General features: G+C 36.2%; 1 protein-coding gene across 1 annotated transcript in view; it reads left to right on the top strand.

Annotated features, from left to right (window-relative positions):
* LOC135087112 (SCY1-like protein 2) overlaps positions 1-13,060 on the top strand; it is a 41,881-nt gene that overhangs the window by 12,832 nt on the left and 15,989 nt on the right. Inside the window, exons 3-4 of the mRNA XM_063981950.1 lie at positions 8,696-8,826; positions 12,768-12,882. Coding sequence (XP_063838020.1) covers positions 8,696-8,826; positions 12,768-12,882 — 246 coding nt within the window. The remainder of the gene's footprint in view (positions 1-8,695; positions 8,827-12,767; positions 12,883-13,060) is intronic.

Raw genomic sequence — 13,060 nt, 5'->3', positions numbered from 1 at the left:
ATCGCCCATGACGGCTTGGACAATCTCAATCAGTCGCGCGGTGGCGCTTACGGAGGACGGACGCGTGCCAGTTTTTTGGCCGTGACAGTTCTCGATTTGTCAATATTTTTGACAATGATGACTTTGATGAGTCACAGTATAATAATACCAGTGTTACTGGAGAAAGCTAAAATTTTTGATAATTAAGAATTCTGAATTTTGTCTACCTATTGAAATTTAAATCGTTGGCATCCTTTTAAACTAAGACTCTACTCATGATACATTCCTCAAATATGAGACAAAACCAATGAGTTAAAATTACATTTTAATAGTACCTACATACAATCGTCTTCACTCTTTAGAAGAGCACACTGACACAAATAAATAAAAAAAAATTAGGTCAGTGGGTCAAATATAGGGGCAGCTGCACGTCACTGAAAGACGATTCTGTTTACTCGGCATCTGGGCTGGAGAACATGAATCCTTGCTTACAGATGCAGATGTAAATAGAGTTATAATTGAACAAATTTTACATGAAATGTTTAACAGAACTCAGTTAAAAAACACATACATGGAATACCAATAAGGTTGCGGAGGGAAAGCTACCTATTATAAACTAGCGGCCGCCCGCGACTTCGTTCGCGTGGACCTCGTTTTACCCCCGTTAGATATGATGTTTTACCTCATTTTACCCATGTTGATAGATGGCGTTTCACGGTTTCCCCCGAATGAATACTTACGAACGTCATACCGTAGTTTGTCCAGTGCTGTAGATTTTAACCAATGACGATAGATGGCGCTTTTAGACACGTCTTATTTATTTATTGAAATTTATTTGCCACATATCGTCATAATGTTAATCTGGGTTATAAACAATAATACTGTAAAGTTTCAACAAAATCCGTTCAGTAGTTTTTGCGTGAAAGAGTAACAAACATCCAGACATCATGACATCGAGACATCCAAACTTTCGCCTTTATAATATTAGTAGGATATTTCACAATCCAAACTAATATTTACTATTTAGCATTTACTTACAGTAAATATTAGTTTGGATCGTGAAATATTTAAAATAAAAAAAAGAATAAAACAAAATAGGGTTTCAAATTACCTATCTATAATTAATCTAATATTATAAAGAGGTAAAGTTTGTGTGTTTGTATATTTGTTAAATTGTAAGGGGTAATCTCGGGATCTACTGAACTGATTTTAAAAAATCTTTCACCAATAGAAAGCCACATTATATCTGAGTGTAATAAGTTATATAAAAACCAAAAAATTCCACGCGGGCGAAGCGGCGGGCGGAAAGCTAGTTTATTTATAATTATGTAAGAGCATAATTATTAAAGTCGAAGTCAAACATTCTTTATTTGTGTGGACCTATATTAACGAGAGATTACAAGAGATTACAAGGCGTCAAATATATAAAGCTAAATTTTGCTCTCATGGAAATTACCTACTCTGACAAATTAAGACTTAGAGAAGAAACTAATAATAAAACTATTTAACTGTCCTGCAATGAAAAGCTTGATCGGGTACAACACCTCAAGTTATTTCAGAACTTGATTTCATTAAAAGACTCCGAATATCAAATCGCTTAGGTATCTAAAGTCAAACGATTCTGAAATGTCAAGTGGACTAATGAATAACCCATTAAGATAGTAGCGCCCTCCTGTCAATGACATACCTGGAACGATAGAGTTTTGAACAACTAATAAAAATGCTTTGTCCTAAATGACTGACGGATATCGTAGAGACCTGAAAGTTGGAAGGTGTGTTCTTTTTATGACGTAGGCATCTCATAAGAAAAGATTTTCCGAAATGGGGTCATGAAATGAAGGGGGTGAAAAAAGGGGGCAAAGTTTGTATGGGACAAAGTGATTCCTTGGTTCAATCTACTTGAAATTTAGTTTAACAATACCTTAATATAATTCATGAAAGACGTGTGGAACGGGTAGAAAGTAATTTTGGCAGTCATTTTCTTCGAAGTTGATATCAATACTACTTAGTGCCTTTGATTTAATTACTTTTTATTTTTACAAGTGTTTGAAAACTCCATTTCAGATTGTGTTCAATGTCAAGTGAAATCTCAAATTGAAATGTCTCAATCTCAATGAGGAGACTGTATTTATTCCTAGAATTCCCCAAACACCGTCAAATTACCCTTTCGAATTCAAGACAGTGCAGTTTCCCATCAGTCTGCTTCGTAATGACTATAAACAAAGCTCAAAATCAAACTCTAGGGACCTCTGCTTAAACTCCCATGAGTGCACAAAGGTACGCAGGTAACCGCGTGTGATGCTTATAGCAATTTTCGATAGGTACAGAACCCCGTACATACGTCATACATATTATAGAAAGAAAACACCCAGACCAATACAAACAAATATGTTTCTGCAATTTTAGTATGATATTTTTATTTATTAATAAACAAAGAGACTGAACAAAATTGATGCGTACCTATACTGATTAATGTTATTAACCACATGCAAAGCTTCGTGAATTGCAACAACTATAATTAAAATTATCCAAGCTCTAAATAATCGCTACTAAGAGTAACTTATCATAAAAAAAATTCCAATCGCTCAAGCTCCCAAGGGCCTACCGATAGGTCGGGTGACGTAATCTTGAAATTCTTTAAGCCGGCGCAGAACTTCCAGAAGGTCGGGCGACGCCACGGCCACTTTGAACAGTGTTTACTTCTGCAGTTATATTTTATATTTATTCGATTCTAGAATATATTCCCAAAAAGTCTAAAAGGTGTTTTAATTTGTATCACTTGGATATGATTTCTATTAGAAAGTGTTGTGAGTGTGACGCTTGAAGGGAAGGAAGTCAACCTAACCTAACCAACTGCGTATTTCTATACTGTGTAGCTGGAAATTGTGGCGGGAGCTCTTTGACGCGCTGTTTTCGGCGAAGAATTGCGCGCGCAGATTTTGACAGCGCGAAATACCTACTTTAGAAGAAATACCAAGCCTTAATGGGATTTGAAACGGACATGTTGTATTTTAGCGGGATTTGATAAGAACAAATTGTAATGCATGAATGGCGTTCTACAATAAAGTCTAATATTAAATAACCCAAAAAATGATAAAATAAATAATTGTCCTTATAATTTGTATATTCTATAATATTCAAAGCGATTGCACTTATTGGTTAGGTTATTAGATTAATCAAGTTTTATCGGGTTAAAAAAAAAAACAATTAAATTACAGCATGTAAATAAGAAACTTTTATAAATTATTTTCTCAATCTCGTCTTTGCCTTTTTATAACATAATATTTATTCCTAGACATCTGGACATCAGGTAATCCATCTGCTCGTTTGCCTCCTGTCACATAAAAAAAAACATCCCACGATATTTATTTATTTACTTCACTGACTGACTGTACAGGGATATAAACATACACATTACACACATACATACCTACCTACTCTCGAAACACATTACCCTCCTGCACTCGGGTAAAAAGTAACATACCTTTATAATTAAATTCGTCTAAAGGCATTGAGCTAGTGAAGTTTCTATAATCCCAGTAGTGATCACCAACACTTAATAGTAACAATAACCAGCGACAGCTAAATGGTTAATTTTGCATAACACCATCAAAGCTGCTTCAAAAGTAGTTTTTTAACAAATTTCTCTTTCCGTTTCTGGCGCTCCTTGGTGCGTTTCCAGGCTATTTCATTACGTGGTTTCTTTCTTGCGTCTTTAGGGTTACATTTTTCCACGAACTGAGACAAATCTTCCATTATTTTGGATCAAAAACAATAAAAAACCGCAGCAACCTTAAGCATGTTATGAAAAAATCTCCATACTGACACAAAATATAACAGAAGACAAACTCCATACTAAACGCGCTCGAGCCACGCACACATAGACACCGCTCGAGCAAGACTGTCTTGGACGAATGCGAGCGCGACGTGGCGCGACAGACAGACGTTCGCCACACGTTCCCTGTAGTTCGCTTGAGTCACGCGCCGGTCAACCGCCTGTGATATTATTTTGTTTTGCGCAATTGACGAAAATGAGTGAACAGAAAAAGTCGTATTTTAATTGTTCGGTATTTGGTTGCTTAAACTCATCATTAAATGCCGAATTTTCATTTTTTAAATTACCAGTTGATTCGGGGAGGTAAGTAAGTTATTTATTTGAATTTCCATTGAAATTGAAAGCCAACTCAATTATTAGGAATATCGAATTGTTTAGAGAGGTTTTAGGAATTATTAGATAACTAGCTTTTGCCCGCGGCTTCACCCGCGTGAAATTTAGTTTGTCACAGATCGTCATAAATTATAGCCTATACAGTGTGAGTCACGTTAAAGTGTACATATGAAAATAGATGAAACTAGACCTATTTTTATCGACAAAAAAGAGGTCAAAAATTTTTTGAGATTTTTTTTTAATTTTTTATAGATTTTTTTTTCTTCAGATTACTTATTGTAAAGAAAACGTAATAACTTTTAAACTAAGCGGTATATACTGATAAAATAAAAACAGTAATAATGCTAAATAACAGGCGATACTAAAAAAATACATAAAATACACAAAAAAGGCCAACAAATAATAAAAAATGATACTTTTTGAAAAAAATCTGCTTAAAAATTCGTGTTTTTTTGGTTATTTGTTAAATTTCTCCAAAAAATCCCCCTATAACTGGTAGTTTTTATTACTTTGTATTATTCTCTATCGTATTACCTTCGTAAAACAAAAAATCGCATGTCTCTATCCCTATCACAACGTTTGCAATGATCGTTTGAACTAAGCCTCTCCGGGCGCGCCATTCAACGCTTCGTTAACAACAAAACTGAAAATGGCTCTAGATTTGTAATTTTGATAAAGACACGTTAGATTTCAAATAAAAACAAAAGATTTCGAAGTAAAATAAGCATTTTAGTTAAAATTAAAATTGTTTCTACCTGTAGCGGAGAATAATGTTGTGGCAGGCCTTTGTTCAAACGATCATAGCAAATGTTGTGATAGGGATAGAGACATGCGATTTTTGGCTTTACAAAGATAATACGATAGAGAACAATACAAAGTAATAAAAACTACCGGTTATAGGGGCATTTTTTGGAGAAATTTATCAAATAACCAAAAAAACACGAATTTTTAAGCAGATTATTTGTATTTTTTTAGTATCGCCTGTTATTTAGCATTATTACTGTTTTTATTTTATCAGGATATACCGCTTAGTTTAAAAGTTATTACGTTTTCTTTACAATAAGTAATCTGAAGAAAAAAAATTTATAAAAAATTAAAAAAAAATCTCAAAAAATTTTTGACCTCTTTTTTGTCGATAAAAATAGGTCTAGTTTCATCTATTTTCATATGTACACTTTAACGTGACTCACACTGTATATTATTCAGGGTTATAAACAATAATACTGTAAAGTTACATCAAAATCCGTTCAGTAGTGATCGCGTGAAAGAGCAACAAACATCCAGACATCCAAACTTTCGCATTTATAATATTAGTTGGATAATAGTGTCAACCACTCAACTAAATACTACTTCCTTCTCGTGTATTTGTTTGCAAACTATTACTATAATAACGTACTAAATATAAATAAGTATACGTGGATATCTGTTATTGTCTTTCTTGCATAGTATTAAGAGTTACATTTTTCTATCATAACGAAATAAACGCAACACATGACAAGACAACCCTAGCGCGACGGCCGAGCGTGCGAGCGAGAGAGGTATGCAAAGCGAGGTACATACATGAGTTTACCTTCTGTTATATTTTGTGATACTGATTTCGCAGTCACGTGACCAAAATACCGTGCTGCCATTGGTCAATCAATTTTTAGAGGGTTTTGAAAGAAACGGACGGCGTTTTAGCGGAGTTTGTAACACACACCAAATTTTAAGTGCTAGTTTAGTAGTCTTTTAGTGAATTTTGATCGAAAATGATTGAACAGTATGATGAGAAAATTGCAGTAACGTCATTTAGAGATATAAACAGAAATTCGTTGCAGGAGCGTTTTAGCGGGTTTTGAAACTAGACGACTCAAATAAGCATAAGAAAAGATCATAAAAATGCGTTCAATCTGTAAAATGTGTTAATATATCTGAAATTCTGAATGCACTATAAAATATTTCGACAACGTTTATTTAATGCATTAGGTTTTCTTATTTACTAATATACGGTTTTAACCTTTGTGTTAGTGTAAATGCTGTTAAAGGTGCTGTATATTAAAAGTAATTAATGTTTTAGTATGATTATAAGCCAATTAACTTAATTTTTTAGACCATATAGCTTCATGCATTGTAAATTTTACCGCATTCTACTCAAAAGCATTTAAACTAAGTCAAAACTGATTTAAAGTGATAGTCTGACTTTAAAACGTAAATCAATCTTTACTTCAGTGAATATACAGATTACGTGTTACTTGGGCTGTCAATGACATACCTGGAACGATAGAGTATTGGACAACTAATAAAAATGCTTTGTCCTAAATGACTGACGGATATCGTAGAGACCTGAAAGTTGGAAGGTGTGTTCTTTGTATGACGTAGGCATCTCACAAGAAAAGATTTTCCGAAATGGGGTCATGAAATGAAGGGGGTGAAAAAAGGGGGCAAAGTTTGTATGGGACAAAGTGATTCCTTGATTCAATCTACTTGAAATTTAGCTTAACAATTCCTTAATATAATTCATGAAAGACGTGTGGAACGGGTAGCAAGTAATTTTGGCAGTCATTTTCTTCGAAGTTGATATCAATACTACTTAGGGCCTTTGATTTAATTACTTTTTATTTTTACAAGTGTTTGAAAACTCCATGTCAGATTGTGTTCAATGTCAAGTGAAATCTCAAATTGAAATGTCTCAATCTCAATGAGGAGACTTTGTATTTATTCCTAGAATTCCCCTAACACTGCAGTTTCCCATCAGTCTGCTTCGTAATGACTATAAACAAAGCTCAAAGTCAAACTCTAAGGACCTGTGCTTAAACTCCCATGAGGGCACAGAGGTACGCAGGTAACCACGTGTGATGCTCATAGTAATTTTCGATACAGAACCCCGTACATACGTCATACATATTATAGAAAGAAACAGACCAATACAAACAAATATGTTTCTGCAATTTTAGTATGATATTTTTATTTATTAATAAATAAAGAGACTGAACAAAATTGATGCGTGTACTGATTAATGTTATTAACCACATGCAAAACTTCGTGAATTGCAACAACTATAATTTATTATCTAAGCTCTAAATAATCGCTACTAAGAGTAACTTATCATAAAATGTTTTTCCAATCGCTCAAGCTCCCAAGGGCCTACCGATAGGTTGGGTGACGTAATCTTGAAATTCTTTAAGCCGGCGCAGAACTTCCAGAAGGTCGGGCGACGCCACGGCCACTTTGAACCGTGTTTACTTCTGCAGTTATATTTTATATTTATTCGATTCTAGAATATATTCCCAAAAAGTCTGAAAGGTGTTTTAATTTATATCACTTGGATATGATTTGTATTAGAAAGTGTTGTGAGCGTTACGCTTGAAGGGAAGGAAGTCAACCTAACCTAACCAACTGCGTATTTCTATACTGTGTAGCTGGAAATTGTGGCGGGAGCTCTTTGGCGCGCTGTCTTCGGCGAAGAATTGCGCGCGCAGATTTTGACAACGCGAAATACCTACTTTAGCAGAAATACCAAGCCTTAAGCACCTTCACAGTTTTGGGATGTGCAACATCCAGGTGCGCGCCTGGATGTTGCACATCCCAAAACTGTGAAAACATATTTTGTGTGAATCTTAAAAAAAACAAGTAACTGAATAGCTTAACTATTCAGTTACTTCGAACGCAACAATGGGCCAAATGATTTGGTAAGATTAGATTGCCAGATAAGTAAACAATCTAGGTATTCCAAGTTGGATTAGCTCATTTAAAAATTACGTGTAAAAGTTCTGCAAGGATTCGTATCCGCTTTGTATTAGCTGTCGTACTCAATACACAGAATAACTTAATTATATTGATATAAAAGGAAAGTTTAATTTTTGCGTTCAACTTTCATCTGAGTAATTTATCAGCCAAGAAAAATAACGTTCCGAAACAAAAGAATTAAGATATATACTACTTAAGTACTCAAATTACGTTCCCACTTTGACGCATGCCGCCTGGCGCCGAGTGCCGACCTAAGACAATACCTTAATGCGTACTGCATTGTCTTTCCCAGACGACACACATGAGACTAATATTTTTCTATTGTGTGACTAAAGGTGAGGTGTAGGTGTCAGGTCCAATGTTAGGTCTCTCAAGGAGACTTATTTTAGTCTGCAGCGAGGCGCATTAAAAGGCAAAAACATTTTTCGAGAATCGTATAGCGAAAGCCAAGCGCTCGCTTAATGGAAGTATCCCATACTTCGAAATCAAATAACTCATCTGAATTGGAAGCTGGGCTGGTTATCCGCATAATTTTTTCTGAACCCAATCCAAATAACCGATGAAGTTTTACTACCAAAGATTAGTTTTTGCCTGCAGTTTTGTTCACGTGATTTTTCGCGCACATCTTCTTTCACCTCCTCCACTTTTGCTTTGTATTATTTTAACTAACTTTTTTGAACTGGAAAATGTTTTGAATTGCATGCCCATTGGCCCGGGGTCCAGCCTCTCCTTTTGGGCACCCACACTCCGAGAAGACGTCCGAGCCTAGTCTAAGCCTAATTTTGAAGGTGCTTGAGACTTGATCTCGCTGTGTGATTGCAGTTGGAACTCATCGTGAATGCAGTGCTGCCTCGCGTGCCGGCCGGCCTGCAGGAGGCAGTGGGAAGGTTGCTCACGCGCGACCCGCACCCGCGCCCCACCTGCCAGCTGCTTCCCTTGATCAAGTACTTCAAGTAAGTGTCATCTGTACTTATAGGAGAGACTGCATATAGTTGGGTCGCGACAAGACCGTGGGGCGTCTGCATATCAACCCTGCGCTTAGGTTTTGTCAAGTGACTGGAAAAGACCGTGAGGCATCTACTACACGAGGGCACTCGCGCCCCGCCTGCCTAAAATAGCAGCTGAAGGATAGATTTAGCACCAATGCATGCAGTTGGGTCACCAAGTAATTACAGGACTGCGTGTCAGTGAAGTAATGACAGTGGGTGGGGCGTCTGCAATTCCGCATCGTGTGAACCGCATCTGGTCAATATTTTTACTAGTCTACTATCATATTAAGTCGTCAAAGTGACACGTAAATTAAAGCTCCAAAATGGATGTTCTACTCATACATAAACAATCTAACCCTTGTAATTCCAAAGAAGTCCGTCTTAGAACTCTACAAACTTCTATCTCCAATAACTTTGTTTCATAAATTGGAGCAACAGTTTTGTTGCGAACAACACTTATTAATCAATGTCGCTTCTGTTCATCTGTCACAATCTGTAATTTGATTGGGACAGCCGATAACGGTGTACCCTGGTTATTACGTTACCCGCGTATTCCATAGGGCCTATTCCACGGCGGCTGCGGTGGAGTACTTAGAAGCAAACTTCGAAGATGTACATAGATTACTTAATATACGGAACTGAATTAGTAAACTTAGTTTGATTCAAGTTGTGCGACCATTATACAGAACTTAACCTATATCCGGACCTGCTCATGTACTTTCACAAACAAAGATAGATTCAGTAAAACCTAATTTGTTACGTTAATAAAACCATCAGAATGTAGTTTATAGAAATGCAGTGTCGCTGTGTTGGACTGCCCGAGGTCAAAAAAAAATATATTTAAAAATCATATTTAATTTGAGCGTTAAATTGTATGAAGAAATTAAATGCACTTTGAGGAGTCCATTAGCGTTGTATGGAAAAATTATTTTATAAGTAGTCAGTAGTGGAGATCATAGCAGGTATTGTCTGTCATTTATTATTCCCTTTACAACTTTCAGTCTTGAAAACTTTCTTCGTGGTACAAACTTTAAGCCTCATTTTCCTTTAAGAAATATTCAAAATTGATAGTTCCATATTATGAACCCTCAAGGGTCTTTGTTGTCTCTTCGCCTGAGAAGATAACTTACCGATAGTTCTATCCAACTAGGTGCCTATAATATACCCGCTTGAAGAACTTTCCTGCACCTAACTTTATTTAAGCGGCTTCCACCCGGGGCGTTGATACGGCTATGAATAAGCTAGTCGGTCCGTGCCCCTTCTTTAGTATTCTAAACAAATCAGGGGTATTCAACCTTTTCAAAGAAATTGTAGCCTTTAATTTTAATAAAAATAAACTTTTAATAGTGCGAGATCCTACTTGGAGCAACACAACAAGCTACACTGGAGTATCATTCATAACATAAAATGTAGGTACGAGTATATTATGTTGTAAGTAGGTACTGTTCTGATGCACACATAACATTCCGCTTACTAGTCTAAACTGCATTCTAAGTACTGTTAACTTGATTTAGCGATATCTACGTATCGTGCTTATCTGAATATATTTTGAACATTCCTAACGTTTTTACTTAACCTATCACAACCACTGAAAACAGTTCCCTAAAGTTACTCAAGAATTAAATGCACAAACTACGGGTTTAAACGTCTGCCTTGCTTTTTAAAATATTCCGATAGTACACCAACGGAAATTGAGTTCACCGGAACCTTTCCAATGTGGTTCTTGGAACAGATTACTAAGTAAACTGTTGCGGTGTGAGAATTCCAAGAAATATAATCTCGTAGCCGTTTACCTCGGCATCGTCTACGTGTAACGTACTTATCTTGAGAAAATAGCTTCGACTGTTCATGTCTGATTGTTCTTATAAAGGACTAAGGTATACGGATTGTTTTTTTACTATGTTAGCACAATGATCCTCTGAAATTCTAGCTGAGATCAAGGCAATTTGTAACGGTTAGCGCTAATCCATAGCAACGTGTTTTGTTTCACTATACAATCTCGTCTTCAGTCATCAAATTACTTCCTTGTTTAGTAAAAATAAGTTGTGAAACTGGGAATGTGCCCGTGATTTTCGTAGGTTTTCGTACTTATTACGAGTAAGTACATCCTGAATTGTGAATTTTGAGTTTAAAGTTTTGAACTCAAAATACGAGCGAGCATTTATTGTAATGTGCGAACTCATAATATAATTTACTGCATTAATGAAAGTGTGGAACTACCGTGTAACATTCTGTAGTAACAGCCACAGGGTCGATCCAGACGTTTCGTTCCCTTAACGACCTTTGTACGGGCACTGGATATTGCCCCGGTAAATTACGTCAACATTTACCTTAGTAAGTGGATTTCCGTCTAATGTGAATGTGGCTTTAAAAACTTCAACGTGATGGAACGACAAACGTTTTAAAGTCGACTGCTTGCTTGCTTAGAAATGTACTCGTGTAAGGAAAATAAATAAAAATGTTGTAGCCATAAATTATGAATTCTAATAGTAAGACCGCTTGCCTGGCGTCTTATCATCATCATTATTTCAGCCGTGAGACGTTCACTGCTGAACATAGGCCTCTCCCAATGACTTGATATTGACCGGTTGGCAGTCTTAGAGGTCATGCATTCTAAAGCTTCAGTGATTTTGGAGCCAAGTAGGAACTACCACGTCATTTCGTTCGCTTCTAATATTCATGTCTATAAAACGCTCGCGGTACATTTAATTAACGTACAGTGATAGTTATAGTTCACATGGTCTTCATTAAATCCTTTTGAGTCATCCCTAAATGCTTCATGTTAAAAGGATATCATGTCATTGAAGCAAGATTGAACGCGAATCTCTTTCACAGCGCCAACCTACGCTATATTTTTTACGAGATTGTAATAATAATAAAATCCATTATTGGCTGTAAGAACAAAAATACCTCTTTGTATTATTATTATAAAGAGCTGTGGTTTTCTGAATAAAGAAAAATAAAAATAAATAAATAACGATAATAGTGTCGATAAATTTTTATATTACCTGAAGCAATTGGACCATTGCAGAGAGACTTGCTCGGCAATTCCGCCAGCGTCAACAAAACCGGTTCCATTGCACTCGAAACGCCTCGAAGGAAAGCATTTTAAACCAACAAAATAAATTGTGCCAGCACTCTTTACAATCTCTCCTGCTGTTTACACGACATACATTTCGGTCTTCGACACGTATGAAAATAGTCAACATGAGGCTGAAACTGCGTAAATAACATTTTTACAAACGCGACTTAAATTTTACTCCGTCGTTCCAACAGGTTGTTTAAGTTTTGATGAGACGGTCCGTTTTGTAGGAAACTTTCTGAAAGTAAATAATAAAATGCCTCTACGCTCGCTTGCTATAACTCCGCCGGACACAGGGTGCAATAGTTTTCCTATTAAAAGCCACCACAACTTTTCCCGTATAGTAAAACTATAAACTTAGCGCTAAACCCACTGTCCCTCGGCCAGTCGCGCGCAACCTTGAAACTTTAACTGCTAATTTCAGTCCTAAACATATCTAGAATCTACCCACAGACGACATAAAGTACCTACTTGAGAAGTTTGATCGTATTATTCCGACAGAACCGTTAACGCAAAGTTTTTGTTTTCTATGTACGATCTTGGGAAATCTGCCTTAGACCTCCATTATTGTACTGACTTTCCTTTGGAATTCGTACTTATTTGATTGTACAATTTCAGCTCGGAAACTTTACACTTAGGTTAGTCACCAACTAAAGCTTAAAATGCCTAAAGATAAGAGAACTAGGTTTTTCCTAGAGCATTTTAACCAAGATGTATATTAATAAACATATTTTTGCTTAATTTTTTTTACAAGTATTCTTTCTAAACTTTTAGTGAAATAGAAAAAAGTTTCAAATGTGTTTCGTTACATCAGGTGTGCCAGCGAGCCCGCCATTCAGGCCATGCAGTTCCTGGATGTGATCACCATGAAGGATCCCAACCAGAAGAGCAACTTCTATCGCACTACCCTCATCGATGCTCTGCCCTACATCCCCAAGGTAAGGTCTTTAACTATCAAAATATTTCATTCCATTTTCTTTTACAATTTACAATCCCATTAATTTCTAAAGAAACGTCGCCATGGTAAATAATCCTTCAACCAGAGCCTATTCATCCAATTAAGCGCCACTATTCATTACAAAGAAGTCAACGAAGCGATGGAAAAGCCATTCATTT

Source organism: Ostrinia nubilalis, chromosome Z, assembly GCF_963855985.1.
Source record: "Ostrinia nubilalis chromosome Z, ilOstNubi1.1, whole genome shotgun sequence".
NCBI classification, from domain to species: Eukaryota; Metazoa; Arthropoda; class Insecta; order Lepidoptera; family Crambidae; genus Ostrinia; species Ostrinia nubilalis.
Note: the sequence above shows the minus strand (reverse complement) of the source record. Positions and strands in the feature narration are given on the sequence as shown.